We start from the raw sequence: 22,647 nt of genomic DNA on the forward strand, positions 1-22,647 counted from the left end.
CTCCATCTGCTTGCAATTTCTGCTCTCACTGAAGTTCTTTGGGTTCCATATTTTCCTCATTCTCCTTGAAGTCGAGCTGGATTGCAAAGTTAAGTTTATGACTATGAATAAGGACTAAATAAGAAAAAAAGAAAACGGGGTTGGGGATTTAGCTCAGTGGTAGAGCGCTTGCCTAGCAAGTGCAAGGCCCTGGGTTCAGTCCCCAGTTCCGAAAAATAAGAAAAAAGAAAAAAAGAAAACAAAACTCTCCTCAAGTGAATGAATGAATGAATGAATGAATGAATGAATGGAAGTGATTTTTCTCTCAGGACTGTATTTGACTGACATTTGCCCCTCTCACACTAAATTTGCTTAAACTCAAATTCCTCTTTCTCAAGGTTCTTCCCCTCAAAATAAAGCTGTCCTCTTGCACTTTCAATTCCTGTCTCTTCAAAGAGAGTCAGCACGGAAATTCCTTTTCCTTTCATTTTGATTTCAGAATCATGCCAGCGAACACTTTCATTTGGGGACGAGACACTGGTGTGGGGCTTCTGCTAGACTTTGTCCTTGCTGGTGATTTCTCATGCAGCACGCCATTTCCTGGGCCCTTGGGAAAGTGCAGACATGTGGTAACAAGAAGACCTTTTCTTTCTGTACATCTGTCATTTCCTCCCGACCCGCTTGGGCTCTCAAACATTCAAAGGGTCTCTGAACACTGACTTACTGTTCTATATCTCGTTTCCGATCCAACCCCACAAGCAGTGACTACTTTCTTCTCTAACCAGTAGCTCATGATCCTTCGCTTCTTGAACCAGTAACTCATGCCTCTTTGATACATTTTGGGTATAAGGTTGTAATGCTGTAAGTACTGGATTCCATCATTCTTGCTTTTTTTTTTTTTTTCTTTTCTTTTTTACGGAGCTGGGGACCGAACCCAGGGCCTTGCGCTTGCTAGGTAAGCGCTCTACCACTGAGCTAAATCCCCAGCCCCCTTGCTTTTTTTTTTTTTTTTTTAACAGGTGAGAGGTAAGGTTTGAACAGGATGGTAGTTCTGTGGTCGACACACAAACACACGCGCACACACACACACACACACACACACGTATAGACATAAAGATGTGTTAGTATGTGTATTCGCTGGTTGTGTGTCAGCTTAACACAGCTAAAATCATCAGACAGAAAGGAGCCTCAGTTGAAAAAATGCCTCCATGAGATTCAGCTTAAGGTCTTCTCAATTAGTGATTAATGGGAGAGGGTTCAACCCATTGTGGGTGGTGCCATCCTTGGGTTGGTGGTCCCTCCCTGGACTCTGCACCAGCTCCTGCCTCCAGGTTCCAGCCCTGCTTGAGTTCCTATCCTGACTTCCTCCAACCAGATTGGACTACAATCTGGAAGTGTAAACTGAATAAACAAACTCTTTCCTCCTCAACTTGCTTCTTAGTCATGGTGTTTCACTGCAGCAATAGGAACTCTAACTAAGAGGAGCTGGTACCAGGAGTGGGGTATTGCTGTGACCAACCTGACCATGTTTATGAGAGGATTGTGGAAGGGCTTTTGAACTTGGGACTAGAAAAGGTAGAGAATGTGGAGACTTCCATGGGATTTTCTGTAGGAGCTTGGGAGATAAGAATGTTGAGAACAGTGTGGAAGATGTAGGCCTGGCTTGTGAAGATTCAGGTGGAAGTTTATAAACTATTATCAGGACCCTTTGCTATTTTGATTTGAGATTCTGTAGTTCTGGTTAGGTGGGGTTAAACAATCAGCTGTGAGAAACAAGATACCAGAAGTATTGAAGTGAAAACCTTTGTGTTTCTGGGACAATTGATGCTGGTCAGCTGGAGCTAAGAAATCAGTGGTGATAAAGAAGAGACCAGCATCACCGAGGTGAAATCTTCCATGAAGTGCTTCCTGAGAGCCTAGAGAAGCTGTGTTGCAGAGGTGGCCAAGGTTGTATCTCATGCCAACAGCCAGACTTTGTAATGTGTAAGAGTCACTCAAGTGGTAGTGGTTTTAAAGGCATGAAGGGCTCATGGAGATCAACTTAGGCTTGGCACTGTGAGAGGTCATTGGTAAAGGTACATTTTTGAGGCCTGGCTCTATGAAGAGAGCCTATAAGAAACTATTAATGAAAGAGCAACCCAGTTGCAGCAGAAGAACCCAAGGGTTTGAAGATGCCAGTACCATGGGATAACCACCAAGAACAGCAGCAGCAGTAGAGGAGCCAGCTAGACTCTAGAATACAAACTGTGTGTGCTACAGAGGGCAGAGTTGGAGAAGTGACCAAGTCCTTTGAAAGAGCCCAGAAGATTGTGAGTGAATCCCAGACATTGGATCCACTATTTTTGGCTGGTGTTTGGTTTTGCTTTGATTTGATTGTGACTGTGCCTTGATTTTTTTCCCTCTTGAAGTAAGACAGTATTTGATTGTGTGTGTGCATGTGCGTGTGTGTGCACGTGCATGTTTGTGTGTGTGTGTGTGTGTGTGTGTGTGTGTCTGTGCGTGAGCACATGCACACACTCATGCAGGCACTCTACCAGTTGAATTATACTCTAAGTCTGTGATGGTTTGTATATGCTTGGCCCAGGGAGTGGCACTATTAGGAGGTGTGGCCCTTGTTGGAGTAGGTGTGTCACTGTGGGTGTGGGCTATAAGACCCTCACCCTAGCTGCCTGCTAGCAGCCTTCAGGTGAAGATGTAGAACTTTCAGCTCCTCCTGCACCATGCCTGTCTGAAAGCTGCCACGCTCCGATCTTGACAATAATGGACTGAATCTCTGAACCTGTAAGCCAGCCCCATGTTGATCTTATGAGGGTTGTCTTGGTTATGGTGTCTGTTCACAGCAGTAAAACCCTAAGACATAGTCCTGGTAGAACTTAAATGTGTAAAAGTTAATTTTAAATTATTACTTAATCGTTTAATAGGTCATGTTACAACTGAATATGATAATGGACACAAAGTTAGTATGAATCATAAATGATCATAGCTTGGGCAACATCTCCATCAAGAATTTGCTATAAAGTATCATTTGCTCATTACAAGTTTTTGCAGTTAGGCTTGGTGGTATGTGACTGTAATCACAGCACTTGGGAGAAGGTTGATGCAGGAGGATTGAGAACTTAAAGCCAGCCTAAGTTATATAATGAAGAGCGTTTCACAAAAACAAAGTTTGCTGTACTAATTGAAGTAATATGTTTGATCTGAAATTCTGAAGCTGTAAGGAAGTCAGTTTTCATTCGTTCAAATACCATTGAATATAGTTTAGTTGTTGTGTTGTTTTCTGGTTATGCTGGACAGAACCTTACAGAACCTTATGTGAGGAAGGGAAGTGCTGACCACTGAACACCCCTGTCAGCCTCTTAGTCTGTCACTAACGAGAGCCTTCCATATGCCAAGAACAGAGATGCACCGGGACAGTATCAGACTTGAAGGATGTCATTCATATAATAGGAAATGAAAGTTGTATGAAAATGGTTATTTCACAAGAAAAATGCACCAAATATTCCAGGAAAGGTTTATGCACAGGTTTAAGAGAAATACAATTCAAAATGGTCAAAGAGAAGAGGGCAAGAGACACCAGGAGGGGTGTTGTGTCATAATGAAGGTGGATACCACCTTTTATATTTTTCTAATATATTTTTTTTAAGATTTATTTTATTTATACGCATATACTCACACACCAGAAGAGGGCATCAGATCCCATTACAGATGGTTGTAAGCCACCATGTGGTTGCTGGGAATTGAACTCAGGACCTCTGGAAGAGCAGTCAGTGCTCTTAACTGCTGAGCCATCTCTCTAGCCCTAAATTTTATTTCTTATGTACATTGCTGTTTTGCCTGCATGTCTGCTTGTCTGTGTGAGGGTGCCAGATCCCCCTGGAACTAGAGTTACCGACAGTTGTGAACCACCATGTGGATGCTAGGAATTGAACCCAACTCTTCTGGAAGAGCAATCAATGCTCTTAACCTCCAAGGCCCCGGATCTCTCCAACCCCCGGATTCCCTCTTTTTATTTCTTCTTTCTTCTTTCTTTTGATCCTCCCTCCGAGTCAGGGTCACAGTCTTTAGTCCAGGATGGTCTGGAACTCATCACGTAGCTCAGGTTGGACTTGAGCTTATGATGGTTTGCCACCCTAAGCCTCCCAAATCCAGGGGTTACAGATACAAGCCTCCATGCCTAACTTTTAAGGTATCTAGTTCTGTCTTTAACACTATCTGACCCCCTTTCAAAAAAGATTTATTTTTATTTTTAATTATATGTGTGTATGTGTATGTTGGGGGGGCGGGGATTAGGGCATATAAGTGCAGGTTCACAGGGCTGGTTATAGCCGGTTAACAGCCCTGGCATGGGGCTTTTGCAAGAGCAGCATGTATTCTCAAGCGCTGAGTCAGCTTGGCAGCCCTAGTTTTGTTTCGTGAGACAAGGTATCACCCAGTAGCCCAGGCTGGCCTAGAACTTACTGTGTAGACTAGGTTGGCCTTCCTCGGGGTTAGGATTGTGGTACAAATCCGTACTAGGCATGTGCTCCACTCTTTTATTCACTTTTTTTTTTTTTTTTTTTTTTTTTGAGACAGGCTCTCACCTCCTGAGTGCTGGGATTAAAGGTATATTCCACCAAATCTTGCCTCATTTTTTATTTTAAACCTCAAGCTACATGGCAGCAGGAATGATGTCTCCTTCCTATCTTCCTCTACCCATCTCCAGAGTGCCTGGCAGAGATCATCAGGGAGTGATGGGGGCGGGGAGGGGCGATTAATTGGTTTCACAGATTGAGTGTAATCTGGGCCAGGCCACTTCCTGGTTGGTTCTCACAACAAAGAACGAAGGAGGACTCCTTCAGAGCTTCCACCCACCCTTTCCCTCTTTCCTCCTCTTCTTTCGACAAAGGCAGATACCCCAGTTCAAGAAGCAAGCAGACTAGACTATCAGCTTTAGAATTAGCCTGGTATTCTTTGCATGGGCTCCTACAGCTCAAGGTCACGTAACGTTGGGCAACTTAAAAATCCTTTGAGTCCCCTATAGTCCTAGGGCTTGCTCAGAGCGTTGCCGTGAGAGGCATGTCTGAGGAGGTATATGACGTTAATGTGCTGCTGTCTGAGACCTCAGTTGGTCAAATGACAGCTGTTGTTATCAATGTCATTGTTGCTCTTATGGTCAAAGCAGAAATGGCCTTTCCTACTTCAATGATTGATTTTAAGGCATGCACTGGGATTCTAAGCTGTAACCTTGTAAAAAGTTGGTGTCTTATACTGCTTGCAGTTGAGTCCATGATTATTTTGGGGAAAAAAGACAGCTGCTTAGCTAAGATCAAGGGTATCTAGGGGCTGGAGAGATGGCTCAGTAGTTAAGAGCACTGGATGCTCTCCTAGAGGCCTCAAGTTCAATTCCCATGTCCTCTTGCGGTGTGTCTGACAGCAGGGACTGTGTACTCATATAAATAAATAAATCTTTAAAAAAAGGGGGAGGGTGGGGTGTTCTGGGGAAAGGTACTACTGAGGGTAGGTTAGAAGATCAAACAAGGCCACCTAGACAGGGTTTACTAAACTGGGAAAACTGGATTGGCAAGACTAAGAAGTCAAGGGTGGGGCTGGGAGATAGGAAAGAGTTAAAGATAAGGCCTAGGAAATGCAGTTGGTGGGGGAAATGTAGCTCAAGTGATTGATAAGCTCAAGGCAGAGACAGACTTTTCATAGGGGGAAGAATGTGTGTTGTGCTGGTCAGTGTGGTCAGCTGGGCGGGAACTGTAGTCACTTGGGAAACCTCAATTGAGCAAGTGCTCCATCAGATTGGCCTGTGGGCATTTCTGTGGAGCCTTTTTCCCCTCTTTTACCTTCCTTTCTTCCTTTTGTTCCTTTCTATTTATCCTGTATATCTATCCTCTTCCCTCCTTTGTTTTCTGAAACAGTCTTACCTATGTAGCCCCGGCTGGCCTGGAACTCACTGTGTAGATTAGGAAGGCCTGAAACTCACGGGGAGCTGCCCGCTTCTGCCTGTCGAGAGATGGAGCCACAGGTGTGCGCCACCGTGACCAGCTATTTTCTTGATTAGTTGATAAAAGAGGACCCAGCCCACTGTGAGTGGTGCCGCCCCGGGTTGTGTGAGGAAGCAGGCAGAGCAAACCATAGAGGGTGCCAGTAAGTGATACTGCTCCAGTTCCTGCCTCCAGCGTCTAGTTTTGGGCTCCTATCTAGGCTTCACTTGATGATGGACCTGTAAGCCGAATAAGTCCCTTTCTCCCCAAATTGTTTTCGGTCAATGTTTTGTTGTAACAACAGAAAACAAAATAATAAAACAGAAGGCCTAGTCCATGTCCAAGGAGAAGCAATTCTGTAAGAAAGCAGAGAGATGTGTAGGGGGTGGGTCATTTATGACTCAGTTTCCCTGGTTATAAGGGGAAATTATAGATATACGCCAAAAGGCTAAGGAGGTTGAAGTGTCCTTGAAGGTCAGAGTGCTTCAGGTAAGGAAGGAGTCCTGCTTTGCATAGATAACTAGATCTGAGAGAAGGCAGAGCAGGCTGGGCTGACTGGAGGCTGGAGAGCCTTATGTACGAGCCACATATAGAATGCGGTGCAGCTGTGGGAGTGGGTGAGCCGTGGCCGGAAACCAGCAGAATGGAATGTGAGTTCTCAGGAATGAGCAGAGAGGCACGGCTTGCTTTATGAGTTTTTTCTGCTTTGGCAGGCATTTAATTCTTGGCATCAAAATAATGTCATTCAGTGCCCAGCACCACACACACACACACACACACACACACACACACACACACACAGAGAGAGAGAGAGACAGAGAGAGAGAGAGAGAGAGAGAGAGAGAGCGAGCGAGCTCCAGTGTCAGATGAGGGAAAAAAAAAAAAAAAACCGAAAACCTCTGTTCTGCACAGTTGGGGAAGTTAAGGGGAGATCTAAAATAAAGTTTTCAGTTCTTGTTTTAGAAACAGATGATAGCTATCTGGGCAGCAACGCATCCATATAATCATTTAATGAGGGCCTTTCAGTACCATATTAGGCCAGATGGGGCCAGGACATAATGGGCATGTAAGGGACCTTGTGCTTAGATTCCCTTGGGTTACTATTTTAAGAAGCAGCCCTATCGTGTAATTGTTACTGTTTTGAGGCAGATTTTCATGAGTGTTGGGATTATAAAAGTGGGCAGACTATATCTAGTTTGTATTAGTGCTGGGTTCGAGCCTGCAGCTTTATGTATGCCAGACAAGCATGTTACTAACTGAGTTCCATCCCGAGTCTTCCTTTTCTGGCTGTTTAGACATGACCTCATGTAGCTTAGGATGGCCTTGAACTCACTATGTAGCTGATAGTGAATAACCTTCTCCTTTTTTTTTTTTTTTAAGATTTTATTTTATTGTATATGAGTACACTGTAGCTGCCTTCAGACACACCAGAAGAGGGCATCAGATCTCATTACAGATGGCTGTGAGCCACCATGTGGTTGCTGGGATTTGAACTCAGGACCTCAGGAAGAGCAGTCGGTGCTCTTAACCACTGAGCCATCTCTCCAGCCCTCCAATAACCTTCTCCTTTAATCATGTCCCTAATGCTGGGATTGAGGCATGGCTCCCTGTGTAATTTATAAAAGTTCTCAAGTAATAGAGTCATGAACTAGTAATATTATTATCTTTTAAAAAAGCTTCCCTGTGGTAGAACAATTTGTGATCCATACAATGATCACCTGACTTTTGGACAATACAACACAATAATATTAATTGCAAACAACTTAAACCAATTCCTGGGCTAATGAAATAGAAGGACAGTTCTCGACAGATTAAAGTACGGTGGCTAATAAATGTATGAAAGAAAAAGTTTAATCTCACCAGTCGTCAGAGAATGCAAATGAAAATTCCCTTGAGATTTCACCTCAGCTCAGTCAGAATGTCAAGTCATTAAAAAAACAAACCATAAGACATCTATGCCTGTAATCTCAGGGTTCAGGAGACAGGGAGGGTCAGAGGTCCAGTGTCATCTTTAGCTACAGAGAGAGGAGCAAAACAGCCTGGGATGATTGAGAACCCAGCTCAGAAACAAAACAAAACAATTGGCAAGAAAAAAGGGGAACCTCTCCCAGCCTGGTGGTGCATGATTTACTCTTAGCACTCAGGAGGGAGGCAGAGGCAGGCAGATCACTGAATTTCAGGTATGCCTGGTGTATATAGTATGTTCCAGGACAGCTAGGGCAACGCTGTGAGACCCTGTTATAAGAGAAAGTAAGAAAACAAAACAAGAAAAAGAATGGGGAAAACCCACACATTGTTGGAAGGAATGAAGTAATGTCGCTGCTATGGAAATCAGCATGGGGGTTCTGCAAAGTTTTAAAACAGATCTGTACCATAGGACTGTGCTGTACTACGTAGGGTATTTACCCACAAGACTCCAAGCCGACATGTCCCAAAGACACTTGTCCTCCAGTGCTTATTGTAGTTGCTAGCTAAGTGGTAGTGATAACAATAGTGAGTGTTAGGAGTCCAACAATAGAGAATGTATAAGAAAATGATATATGCACACACACAAATATTATAAATATATAAATATTATACATACATAAAATAGCTAAGTGATGGAACCAACCTATGAGTCCAACTGCAGGGAAATGGATAAAATATGTGTTATATATGTGTTATATATAAACACACACATATATAAACACATACATAAATACATATACACATCCATATATCCATCCATACATATGGAATGAAGTTTTTAGTCATAAATAAAAAAGGAAGTTTATGTTGTTTTCAGGGAAGTAGATTTAACTGCATACAATACTCGGTAAAGTCAGTGGTCTCAGAAAACCAGACATTTTGTCTTCTCTCATTTGTGACTCCTAGGTTTATATAGACATGTGGAATCATGTAGGTAAAAGTGAAACTGTGGACAGGAACAAAGGAATTAAGAGGAGAGGGAATGGGAGGAAGGGGAGAGGGAGGAAGGGTACAGGAAAAATAAGATCAAAGAATACTCGATGCCAGTATGAAAACACCCTATGTAATGTCATACCATACAGAATAAACATACACACATGAAATTGCAAACTACAGCAACCAGTACTCAGAAGACCAAAGCAGGCAGATTTCTGTACATTAAAGGCTAGTCTGGTCTACACATGAGTTCTATCTAGGCCAGCCAGGCTACACAGTGAGAGAGACCCTGTCTCAACCTACCAAACCAAACCAAATCAAACCAACCAAACAAGCAAAACAAACAAACAAACAAAAACCAAAAAAAAAAAAAAGAAACAAAAAAAACCCCCCAAAAACCCCCCAAAACCCCAAAAACCAAATCAAAACAACCAACCAAAGATGGAGAGGAGAGTTCACATTTTATTGGTCTGTCCTATGCTGGTTCTAAATAAAGCTTTTTTTTCTTCTTCTTCTTCTTTTTTTTTTTTTTTTTCTTTTTCCTTTTTTTTGGAGCTAGGCAAGCGCTCTACCACTGAGCTAAATCCCCAACCCTGCTTTTTTTTTTTCTTCTTGCAATAGGGAATTTCATGTAAAGAACAGTGAATTAATTACACACGCAGGCAGAATACTCATACACAAAAATAAACTTAAAAAACAAAACAAAACAAAACAACAAAACCAAGTATTTTACAAGCAATAGGGGCCAGATTTAAGCAGAGCGTGGAAAGCTAGACATAGTGGCTACAGCCTTAGTCTCAGCACTGGAGAAGCTCTGAGACAGGAGGATCCTTGAGCTCCAGGTGAGGCCCTGTTTCAAGAACAGTAACAACAAACAAAATAATATGGAATGGTAGGGCAAACTTGAAGCCCCAGGGTTTGGGAGGAGATTACAAGATGGAGAACCTGTAACCAACAAACAGCTTTCTGACATTCTGGGGGACTAATAGTTCTTGAAAGGGACCCCTTGTAGAGACCCTTTTTTTTTTTTTTTTTTTTTTTTTTGGAGCTGGGGACCGAACCCAGGGCCTTGCGCTTGCCAGGCAAGTGCTCTACCACTGAGCTAAATCCCCAACCCTGTAGAGGGCCTTTGAGGCGCCTTTGATTTGCCTATGACATTGGCATCCAATCTAGGGCAAATATTGTCATTAAACAGGTCCTCATAGTAAGCAGGCTGGTGATTCCTTTGAATGGGGCTATGGTTTTTAATCTTTCTTTTCCTTTATTATTATTATTATTATTATTACTAATGAATTAAAAACAAGTTTTCAGATCTGGGGAGGAGCCCAGAGCTCATAAAAACCAGGTAAATGCCCTACCACTGAGCCTCCCCACCAGGCCTAGATTTAAAACTTTTAAAAGAAATAGTAGTGGGAATTCTTAGAGTGGTCACGTGTCTGAGCGCATTCCCCCTCAAACTGCTTAGTGGAATAACAGGATCCTGTCACAGGCTGATGGGTGGGACACCAGTTCCAGCAAGGGTGGGGAAGGGGAAGATAGGGGGGAGGCTGGCTGCTCTTTTTTTTTTTTTTTTTTTGTATTTGCTTTGTGATTAAGATTCGAATTTCCTACGATTGTTTTCTAAAGAGCAGTTTAGAAAAAAATATTGAGGTGGTAAAACCTTAACTGGAGCAGAAATTAGCCAAGCCAAACAAGATAACAATTAAAATACTGTTCAGGAAACCTAGTATTTTGAAACTAAGTACAAAGAAACAAAATAGAATTAGTTGCTGGCAACTTTTGAGCTCAACAAGTCCCTTAAAAAACAACCGGACTGAGTTAACATTGAATTTGCTTTCTGTTGTGTTTTGTAAAATGGTGGCATAAGGAGGTGAGAGGGAGCATCTCAGCTAGCCCGCCAGGTATTCCCCTGAGAAATCACCACCCTGCCATAGGCCTCGTATAAAAGGAAGTTTATTTGGGGGAAGAGAAGGGGACTTGGAAAAGGGGTAGGAAAAGGAGGGGTACAGAGAGTGACAGAAAGAGAGAGGAGAGAGGAAGAGAGAAAGGTGGAGTCAGGAACATGTGGGAGGGGAGAGAGAGAGAGAAAGAGAGAGAGAGAGAGAGACAGACAGACAGACAGAGAGACACCTGGGTAGCTGAATAATTCTTTTATGTCAGGTTGACTCCTACCTGGCAAGCAAAAATGATTGCTAGTTGCTAGGTAACTGTTGGACGGAGCCTAGAGGAACTGCCAACACTTCTGTACTATATTGGTCTTTGTAAAATAGTTCTTTTTTTTTTTTTTTTTTTTTTTTTCTGGAGCTGGGGACCGAACCAGGGCCTTGCGCTTGCTAGGCAAGCGCTCTACCACTGAGCTAAATCCACAACCCGTAAAATAGTTCTTACCAACAGGAAAATATTTCAACGCAGTTATTTATTTTTTGATTAGGTCCTAAGAAAACTTTAGGAAAACATGATGGTAGATAGGCATCATTTGCATTGGTTGGAAATCGTGTCAGTCATATATGTAACATGCCAGATTAACATGTTTACCGTGAAGAAGAGTAAAAAGTGTGTGTGTGTGTGTGTGTGTGTGTGTGTGTGTGTAAATAGTCAGTGTGAAAAGAACCCATTGGCCTGGAATGTGAAGAGTTGATAATTGATGAATTAACATTTGCACAGTTTGGTAAGTACTTTAATTAGGAATACTCGAACCGTAAGGATTCCTTTACCCACAATCTTGCTGGCTCTAGGAAGTACTGTCCACATGCAGTTTCTAAAGTTTAAAAACCAACTTCTGGGGGCTGAAGAGCTGGCTCAGTTAAAGGCACTTGCTGCTCTTGTAGAGGACCTGGGTTTGGTTCCGGCACTCACATCTGGTGGCTCAAACTTGCCTGGAATTCCAGCTCTAGGGGATTTATTGACCTTTTCTGGTCTCCATAGGAACAGGCAAGCATGTGGTGCACGACCTTCAGGAACTCACACATACATGTAAAAAGAAATACATTTCTGCATTTCCTAGTTTTCTCTTTGGAAGACATGACTAGCTTTAGAATTGTGATAGTTTTTCGGGTTTATCTCTCTTCTGTCCAGTCCCTCTCCCTGAGACTTTGCTGGTCATAACTTAATTTCCTTTAAGTTCTCACAACCCAACTTGGTCTGCTTTAGGCTGTTTACTAAGTTTATGTGTTTATGTCTTGCCTTTGGGCTGGAATGCAAAGTCACTGAGGATAAAGGCTATGAATTTTTTATGTGTTCTTTGCCTGGTAGGAGACAGTGAAAATATCGCTTAATAAATATTCCTTGACTAATACAAGCCAGTGTCCTGAGCTTTCAACAATCCTCAGCTGACATCTTGTTTACTTGTGCAAATGCAATGTTTTCCTTGTTTCTTCTTGGACAAAACTAATTGCAACTCTTTTATCCACTGTAAACCTTACAAGTTTTGTTTCAAAATCACCAGGGCAACCTGTTTTTGACATAGTGAAAGGTTCCCAAAGCGGGGCTATAGGAGATAGTAGGAATGGATATTTACAAAGTTCCTACTCTTGAGGCATATTCTACACTAGGAAGATTTCTTTTTAACACATTTAACTGCTAAAGCTCCAGTCAGGATCATTCACCCAAGGACTTACAAAAAAAAAAAATAAATAAACGGCAAGGTTGAATTTCAGAGACCCAAGTCGGCCAGGTTCCAATGGGCAAGGCAGTTCAAGTGTGAGAATTCAATGACATAATTTCTTGAAAAAGCACTAGGCACAATAGTTGGCAGTCAACACATGTTGCTTCCCCATATTTGCTCAGGCCTTGAAGTTGATTTTCTTTTTCTCTTTTCAAATAGGACGGGAGGAAAAGTAAGGTTGAATTAATTAAATTTGTCAATAATTCGAAGAAAGCTCCTGTTTGATTACAATAATCCTACACCGGCTTTCATATTGACTCTAGGGAAAAAAAATGGCTGGCAATGTTTCAAACCACGATGCCTAATTTAGAACGATTTCTATTTCAACAGAGGGAGTAGGAAGTCATCTTTGGCCAATAAGAGACTCAAGGAATACAGTAATGTATTCCTATGAAACAGTTCACTTCGTGCCACCTCCGTCCCAAAGAAGAGCACTGCTTTTGGCCCCACAGGGAACTCTGTAGGTGAACTGTGGGGTCCCCACACTTGCGGTTCCCGCCATTAACATCGAAGCTAAGAGTGCTCGCTCCCCTAGTTGTTCCTCTCTTAGATCTCTCACAAGCGACATCTTTGCAGAAAAGAAAGTAGGGCAACCGGGGCTCACTTTGCAGAACCCTCTTTGGTATCTGTCTGGGACCCGCAGCCAGCTGTCGCGCATCTCCGGGAGACCAAGTACCCGCACCTGGACGAGGGTGTTGTGCGCCCCCGCTGTGACGTCACCGCACCTGGCACCAGCTGCGGGAGTCTGGGTGGCGCGCGGGGGCCGCAGGGGGCGTGGCCGGGACGCCCAGACCATTCTCGCGAGATTTCGCCCCAGCCGGGTCCCAATTCTCTTCACTCTTGCCCGTGGGTTCCACCTTGGTCACGAGCTTGGCGCGCTCAGTCTCAGAGGGAGTGGGTAGGGACTGTCTGTGCGAGACCCCGCCGGTGCCTCAGCCAGCGGCGAGCGGAAGCGGTCCGGGAGCGTGGCTGAGTGCGCACTGTGCGCAGGCGCGGACCCCGCTCGCCCCCGCCTGCCGGGGCCGCGGCCGAGGCCGGGCTTGAGGAGCGGCCGAGCGCGCCGCGGGCGGATGGAGGCGTCTCCCCGCCGCGCCTGAGACGGTGCACAGAAGGGGCCGCGGGGCCACGCTTTCCTCGCCAGAGCCGCAGCATGGGTAAGCATCGCCGCGCCCGCCGCTGGGCTCCTCGCATGCGGGTCGGGTCCAGTCGGGCGATCTCCCCTCGCCGGTCCTTCGCGGACAGCGTGGCTCGAACCCGTGATCCGCGGTCCCGCGCCTTCTGGTAACCCCAGCTTGGATGGGGGAGGGCGATCGCGAACTTGACAAAGTGGCGCTTGCCGCTCTGCTACTCGGAGGCTTGGTACAGATTGAGATTTAAAAAAAAAAATGCACTCACACCCCCACATCCACTATGCGCACAGACACAGACATTTTGTCATAGATAATTCGAAGCACAGAAAATACTTAATTCTTCAGTTCGCGATCGGCTGGGCTTTTTGGCAGTGATTTGTGTCTACTCTCACCTTCCCCTTTTCTTGGGTCAGTTTTTGAAATCGTTTTCCTGGTGTTCGTCGTCTCCCTTGTCAGGTGTGTTGGCACCTAGCAGCACAGCCAATTTCCTCCTGAGGACTGGATTGGGGTTCGGTATTCTAGGATTCCTAGTTGGAACCTCTGGAGGAGCTGTTTCCTGTTTGGAGTGAGACTTCCTTCTTGGAGGGGAGGAAAAAGTACAGGGCCACAAGGTTGTTTTTCTGTGCGTTCTTTAGGTTTTCGTTTGGAGTTAGAGAAAGCGAGCAAGCGACGCGGCGTACTTTGAAAAGGAGTTTTGATAAGTGGTGTAGCAGTTCTTTTGATAACAGAAGTTGCGTCTGGGCTAGACACGAACTCCCTCGAATGTTTATAAATTAAAAGTAAAGTAAAGGTATTTTTTTTAAAACCAGCTTGGTGTCACCACAAGGCAAAAGTGTTTCAGCAAGTTGTAAAACCCATATTTGGTTTTGTGGTATAAATCAGAAAGACATTATCACGTTCTCGGTTGAGAGTCGATGCTGCTTCAACCATTACTGAAATTAATAATTCATGAAACTAACGGATGATTTAGAAGCCCGACAAAAACCGGAGCTCTGCTGATGTGGCACCCTGTGCCCACACTTTGTTCTGTGGGAGACGAATTTAGCTAGTGTTTACAGACACTGGCTATTCTGTTTTCTTAGAGCTTCTAATTTTATGCTCCCTCTGCTTCCCTCCTGCTTTGTGTACCTTTTATACACCAAGTGCTTTTTGACTCAGGAGACAAACATTTGCTGTTAGGGACTTTCAAATGAATTCCTTTCCACTTGATTAGTTCAGTTTACGGGGTAATTGCAGGCTTATTCTAAAGCATCAAAAGCTAGCTTAACTGATTGGGATGAAAAGCTAAAATTAAGTATACAATTCTTATCTGTCTTAAGTCAGGATGCAGAATGTAATTAAATGTCTTTTGATGGTTTAGAGTCATCATTTTGTGACGCGTTGAGTTGCTGTGAGCCCTTTTAACCACCTTGGATCTTGTGTAGACGGTTGGGCCAGGTGCTAGAAGAAGAAACAGTTCTTTGCAGTTTGCAATTATTTTAAGTACCTTTCCTTGTTACTCGATGGGCTTGAAACTCTCATTACTGTTTACTTTCACCTTCCCCGTTCTCAGTTTTTTTTATACCGTGGAGATCATTGAACTTTGTGATTCTGCATAGGGGAGAATCAGTAGGTCCATACTTGACAGTAAGGTCTTCCCTCTGTCTCTCTCTTTAGACAGGTTCTTACAGTGTAGTTCTGGCTGTCCTGGCACACACTCTGTAGATCAAGCTAGCCTTGAACTCAGAGACCCACCTGCCTCTGCCTCACAAATGCTAAGATTAAAGCCACTGTACCCAGCTAAGGTCTTACTTAAGAAAAGTAAATAGAAGGTATTTTTACCTAATAATACCTGTATTTATTGGCCACAGGCCTTTTGTGCTTTGAAGGTCTGTTACTTTGGGGGTTTGTGAAACATTTGCAGATGAATGTGCCTCTATTAAAAATCTATTGGTTGTGTATTTATTAAAACCCTCAAGTTCGTGTTAAAGAGTTTCCTCTAATAAATAATTTGTTGAGTTTGCTACTTGCCCTCTTTCTTGCACTTTAAAGATAAGATCTCCTTAGCCTGTGATCCAGGCTGGTTTTGAACTCAAGGTGATGATTTTCCTGCCTCAGCCTCTTTGCTGCTGGGATTATAGGCCTTACTGTCACTTCCACCCAGTTGTCTTTAGTTCTTAAAATTTAGGATGCATCTTGATATAGTTGAGCTCTTAAGAGCACTCTCTGCTCTCTCTCTTTTTTTTTTTTTTCTTTTTTCTTTTTTTTTTTTTGGTTCTTTTTTTTTTTTTTTGGTTCTTTTTTTTTTTTTTTTTCGGAGCTGGGGACCGAACCCAGGGCCTTGCGCTTCCTAGGCAAGCGCTCTACCACTGAGCTAAATCCCAACCCCTTTTTTTTTTTTTTTTTTTTGGAGCTGGGGACCGAACCCAGGGCCTTGCGCTGGCTAGGCAAGCGCTCTACCACTGAGCTAAATCCCCAACCCACTCTCTGTTCTCTCAAAGGACCCTAATTTGGTTCCCAGCATTCATATTGGGTGACTTACCAAGGAATCTGATACCCTCATCCGGTTTATAAGGGCACCCCTTGACATGGCCTACACACACACACACACACACACACACACACACACACAATTTTTTTTAAAAGATGCGGTTTAAAATACTCATGTTTTATCTAATTCGTTACTAAATAAAGCTAAGTTTTATTTTTGTTTTTGTTTTGAGATGATCATGGATTCTTATGAGGTGAAGAGACACAGCTGGCTAGTTAAGAGAGTTTCTGAAGCCTAGACCTGTATTACTTTGGAAGTAGAAGCAGGAATTGGAGAATTCAAGGCCAGCTTTGGTCACACAGTCCACTCAAGGCCTTCCTAGGCTATATGAAACTGTCTAAGAAAGGAAAAGAGCTCTGGACAGGGACTTCCTGAGATCTTGCCTACAAGCTTTGCAACTTGGAAAGTTAATTTAGCTTCTCTGTGCTTCGGTTTATTGGTCCATAAATTGGTGAGAAGTGCCAATCTCAGGTTATTAGGTGAGTGAATGACATAACAATGCTTAGAATATTGCTGGTGGAACTTGGATTGTCAAAAGATTTCTGCAGTTCTAATTTGTGTGTGAAGTTTGATCTTTGCTGAAAGCAGAATATTATCTTCAAGGACCAGTAAGATGATTTTGTGTTAAGACATAAGTTGAATTCTGTATGCTACAACTTGACAAAAATTGTATACATTGTTTTCAGTACTAGATACATTGTGAGAAACTGTTACTCACTTGAAATGTTTAAATGCTTTGGAAAAACTTTAGGATTTATACTACTAGAGACATTGGGGATGCAGAAAGGCATTGCTTTTTTTTTCAAATTTATTTATTTATGTATTTGTTGCATTTGGGTGTCTTGTCTGCCTGTATGCCTACGTAATAAGAAAGAGCATCCGATCCCAGGTCACTACAGTTATAGACAGTTAGAGCGGCCAGTGCTCCACTCTTAACTATGGCCGCCATTTTTCCAGTCCCGAACGCTTCTTTCTCAAAAAAACAGATAAACATTTTTGGAGTGAAGTAAGATAAAATGAATGGATACACACACACACACACACACACACACACACACACACACACATATATACACACATATATACACACACACAAATATATATACATATGTGTATATATATGTGTATATATATGTATACATACACACATATGTATAATTTTTGAAAAGGTAAACTGATATTTAGAACTAAGTTTCTCTTAGTTTTAGATAAGAATTTTCTATTTGAAAGTTTGTTTTACGGTTTTATCTGTCTGCAACAACCAAATTTATACCCATGAAAATAGTTGAGCCTTTTATTGTACCTTTGTACATGTGTGGAGGCCAGAAGAGGGAGAATGTTCAGTGCTTCTTCAACCATTTTACCAATTCCCCTGTGGCAAGGTCTTTCTCTGAACCCTGGGGCTCCTGTTTTCCTGGCTAGGAAAGACAGTAAGCCTCAGGAATCTCTTATCTCTGTTTCCTTGGAAGTTATGGTTTTATGGTGGCTCCAGTTTGCTATGTGTGTGCTAGGATTTGAACTTCAGGCCTCATCATTGAGAAGCAAGGGCTCTTAACTGCTGAGTTCTCCAGCCCCTTGCAGGGTTAAGGATTCTCACCTACTTGGGAGTGGATGTAGGAGGTGATCATAAATTCCAGGGGAGATTGAACCAAATAGTGAGACAGTTTCAGGGAATCATGATTGGGAGAAGTACAGTAAGATACTTTGTTTTTGTTTTTGTTTTTTTTTTTTAAACTCAGGGTTTTATGGTAGCAGCAAACATGCACTTTACTGAATTCAAGGTAGCTGGATGGATCCTCTGTGGGACAATTAATGTTGTTTCATGGCAGCAAAATTAAATATAAATGTCTGAGAAGAATAAAATTTGTTTTGAATGTGTTTTTATGTGTGTGTGTATAAAACACCCATCTATCTATCTATCTATCTATCTATCTATCTATCTATCTATCTATCTATCTATCTATCACCAAGTTTACACTCTGTTGCACATGGTGGCTTAGAACGCAGTGTTTAGATCAGGCTTACGGAAATCACTGTGATCATCCTGCCTCAGCATCCTGAGTGTTAGGATTACAGCTTCGCTGAAGTTAGTTTAATACAAATTTGCTGTTGTCTTAGATGGTACGTGTACTTCTATAGTGAGTGATTTCCTTATTTTACTTTGTAAATTACACTCATATGTCCTGATAATATTTGCAAGTAGATGTCTTGGATGTACTAGCAGTTTCAGAAAGAAACTGAAAAGGAGTTTTCTTTCAAAAATACAACAGTCTAATTCTCACAGTTTTTTTTTTTTTGTTTTTTTTTTTTGTTTTTTTCTTTTTTTTCGGAGCTGGGGACCGAACCCAGGGCCTTGCGCTCGCTAGGCAAGCGCTCTACCGCTGAGCTAAATCCCCAACTCCAACAGTCTAATTCTCAATCAGAATATATTGTGTTAGTGATCAGATTAAAAAACTTTTTAAAGTTTGAACACCTTTAATTCTGGAAAATTGCTATCATCTGCTATAAAGATTCAACTCCGTTAAATAGCAGCCAGGCAGGCAGGAAGTCTTTTTAGGTGAGGTGGGGGGCAGAACATAAATTTGAGAAATCTAGATGGAGGTTCATATGTGCCTACAGTGAGCCATTTATGTGTAGCAAAATGTAATGTGTAGTGGGCAGGTCAGATGGGTGTGGGGTGAGGTGGTGCCTGGTGGCTGGTACTAGGTAGAAGCTGAGATTGGCATTCAGTGGGGAAATGAGAGGTTTGGCAGAAGGCCTCAAAGACCTAGTCACAGGGAAGCAGAGTAGACAAGGTTCAGCATTCTGAGAGAAATACAAGGTAGCTGCGTCTCTTTTCTTTTCTGCCTGTCTTTTCCTTCCTTCCTTCTTTCTTCCCTCCCTCCCTCCCTCCCTCCCTCCCTCCCTCCCTCCCTCCCTTCTTCCTTCCTTCCCTCCCTTCCTAACAGGATCCTGATTACTTAATGAGATTGTTAGGTGAGCCCAGAAGTATCTCTGACAAGATTCTTTAGCCCCACAGCCATGGATCTTAGACTGCATGTGTCTTGTTTAATATAGTGATCATGATAGCTTTGGGTTTTAAAGTGATTCTTTGCTTATCAAAATTGAGGGTATTCCTTGGTCACAGTCTGGTATCCTCTTACTTAGTTATGTGACAGACCTTTCCACTCCGCCCCGATTTGGAGACTGGGTCCTATTATGTTCCCTTGGATGACCTCAAACTTCTGGACTCTGCCTGTCTAAATGTGCCAGAGACCATATCAGGTGCATTTTAGGCTATTCAAGATGATTCAGTGTCTAGGTAAATTGTGTTCCAAGGGAGTGACTGGAGTAATTTAATCACTAGGGATTTTAAATAGAAAAATATTCTGAGTTTCTTCCTCCCCGCCTCCCCCCCAAGTTTCATTGAAGTAACACACAGTTACCACTAACTTACAAAAAGAGGTGTGGGGGATGTGAATGTACTCAGTGCTAAGGTATTGACCTTAGCTTTGAATTTGTTATGTCCACCCCAAAAAGAAAGGTATTAATACAAGGTCATTTCAAGGAAAAGAGCTGCTGTTGAGAGGTTTAGGAAGTATTGTTTTCTTTTTTTTAAAAAAAAAAATCTTGTAACTCCTGGATTCTGATATGAATGTTCCTTTGTCTTCCTGTTGTTCTGTAAACCTGTATAGCTTATTAGTGTTGTACTAGAACTGGAAAGTAACAGTAGGAATGAAACAACATGGGACTTTGTTTGAAACCCAAATCATTTAAGGGAATAGAGATGCATTCTAGTGTCGGAAGTGTTAAAATACAATGCGAAACATAAAGACTATATAGAATAAAAGTTCCATTTTGGAAGGAAGTAGGATTTATTCATCTCATTAGTTTGATCAGTGATTAAGTACTTGGCAGAAGTGATTGTTTTCTATTGCTGTGCAAAAATACCTGAGATAATCAACTTAAAAGGAGGAAAAGTTTATTTTATCTTACAATACAGAATTTCAGTTTATGGTTTATAGTCTCTTAATTTCTGTTTTTGGACTGGTGACATAATTGTGAGAGCATGTAGTTCAGGAAGTTTGTTATCAGTGGCTGCTGCTGCTGATTAATAATAAACAATATTAATTATTATTATTATTATTATTATTATTATTATTATTATTATTATTGCCAAGTTGACACAAGCTTGGTTCATCTGGGAAGAAGAACCTGAAGTTTTCATCATTTATAGGGTCATAGTGGGGTGACTAGGCCTTCAAAACAGGAGCCTTTGGGACGTTCACGGTCCAGACTGTTAGCAGCAGTAACCAGGATGCTTGTTAATCTCTGGCATCAAGTCAAAACAGTTCGTTGGGCCAGATAATGGTGGCACATGTTTGTAATCCTGGCTTTTGGGATGCAGAGGCAGGTGGAACTCTGATCTGGAAGTCAGCCTTGTCTATGAGAGAGTTTTCCGGACTATGTGAGACCTGTCTCAGAACAAATAGCCGCCTCACAAAACATGACAAACAGTTCTTTGGTGTACATACAACTTTACCCTTTACTAAAGGGAAAAGCAAATTTACCTGCTAATGAGATAAAAAAAAATTATTTATGTGTATGCGTGTCTATGTACCTTGTGTGTGCTTAGTGCCCAAGGAGGCCACAAGACAATGTGACATTCCCTGGAACTGGAGTTGAGAACAGTTAAGCTACCATGTAGGTGCTTAAGAATTGAACCTAGGGGGGTTGGGGATTTAGCTCAGTGGTAGAGCGCTTGCCTAGCAAGCACAAGGCCCTGGGTTTGGTCCCCAGCTCCGAAAAAAAGAAAAAAGGAAAAAAGAAAAAAAAAAGAATTGAACCTAGGCCCTCTGGAAGAGCAGACAGTGCTCCTAATTGTTGAACCATTTCTGTAGCTTCCATGTACATGAATTAAGTCTTGGCAGGATTTTTAGTACTAGATGATACAGAGTGTTGGGTTTTAGACCTTGGACAAGCTGCTGAGGCGCCTGTTTAATTAACATCAAATGGGACCTGGCCTCCAGGTTCTCCCAGCATCCCCTTGTCCCTGCTGACAAGGTATGGCTGGCATACCCTGCACTCTACCCTCAACTTTCTAGCCCAGGGTTTGGGCTTCTCCTCTCCTCCAGAGCCTCTTCTCTGTATAATTCAGTCATTTTGGTCTAGGTCTCCTCTAACCTGCTTTCCTTGGGACCCCCAGAGCTGCCTCCAATAAACCTACCTGTTTTTACTTTTAATTTGACTTGCATTAGCTTATTTCGTTAGAGGAGAAAACCTGTTTACAACATCTTCAGAATTTTACAGTTGATTGAAAGGTTTTTTTGATTTAAACATAAATTAATTCTTGCATATTGCTATAACTCTGGTTTTCCTGGAACTTGTGTTGTAGATTGGGTGGACTTTGGATTTGCCTCTTGAGTGTTAGAATTACTGGTATGCATCACTGTGCTTGGCTGATGCTTGATCAGTATGCTTGATCAGTGCTGAGAAGATCAGTTCATGTGAATGAATATGTAATATAAAATGCCAGCAGTGAGAGTCGTGACAGAAATTGTTGGAAATTTTATCCTAATCCAAAGCCAAAACACATTTAATGATTTTTTTTTAAATGTTTTTTTTTCTCCCCCCAAGATGGGGTTTCTCTATGGAACAGTCCTAGATGTTCTGGAACTCACTATGTAGACCAGGCTGGTCTGGAACTCAGAAATCTGCCTGCTTCTGACTCCTGCATGCTGTGTCTAAATGTGTGTGTCACCATGCCCAGCTTTATGATTTTTTTTTTTAAAGTGAGCTATAAGCTAATAGTTTAAAGAGTACTTTTTCAAGCCAAACATTCCAATCCAATTCAATCCAGTAGTATACTAATTTGATACTTACGCATTGAGTGGTAGTAGGAAAATAGTCATTTGTTATGTGTTCAGAATGAAGGCTCATTGAAGACAAGCCAGGGTGAGTGCCACAAGAAATACCCTATTTCATCTACATCCATTTTTGTGGCTGATTTTTGAATTAATCTTTGGTCATTATGTGTTCAGAGACCTCTTGATATTGCCAGATGTTTTTTGGTGAGCACATTCAGTTATAAGAGTCTGTGAGTATGTGATTCACAGTTTAAGAAGCTTGATATTAGAATATTTAAAGCTTTTAAAACAACATTTAGATTGCTATTTATAATTGTGGTTTGTCTTCAGTAATACTGCATTTAATAATACTTTAGAGTATATTTTTTTTCTTCTACTCTCCCCAGTCTTGTCCCAGAACTGGCTGTGTAACATAGCCCAGGCTAGCCTTAACACATGATGCTCCTGCCTTTGCCTCTTAAATGCTGGGATTACCACTTGCACCACCACCACTTGGGCAGGAAGCTTTATCTGTCTGTCTTTCTGTCTATCTATCTACCATAAGTCATCATCTATCTGCTTTTGAGAATGGGTCTCACGAAGTAGCCTTGGCTGGCCTGGAACTTGCTATGTATATCAGGCTTGT

At 42.3% G+C, this 22,647-nt stretch overlaps 1 protein-coding gene across 5 annotated transcripts in view; it reads left to right on the plus strand.

Moving 5' to 3' along the window:
• The first annotated feature begins 9,409 nt into the window (after positions 1 to 9,409).
• Cd2ap (CD2-associated protein) overlaps positions 9,410 to 22,647 on the plus strand; it is a 99,898-nt gene continuing 86,660 nt past the window's right edge. For 3 of the 5 annotated variants that reach the window (XR_005488895.2, XM_039083538.2, XM_039083541.2), the window contains exon 1: positions 9,410 to 13,670. Coding sequence is in view for 3 of the 5 variants with exons in the window: in XM_039083538.2 (XP_038939466.1) it covers positions 13,667 to 13,670 (4 nt within the window). In the remaining 2 variants the exon portion in view is untranslated. Of the gene's footprint in view, positions 13,671 to 16,681; positions 16,785 to 22,647 lie in introns of those variants that run through there. The other 2 variants (NM_181475.3, XM_039083539.2) reach the window with 2 other exon arrangements.

Source organism: Rattus norvegicus, chromosome 9, assembly GCF_036323735.1.
Source record: "Rattus norvegicus strain BN/NHsdMcwi chromosome 9, GRCr8, whole genome shotgun sequence".
Classification (NCBI taxonomy): Eukaryota; Metazoa; Chordata; class Mammalia; order Rodentia; family Muridae; genus Rattus; species Rattus norvegicus.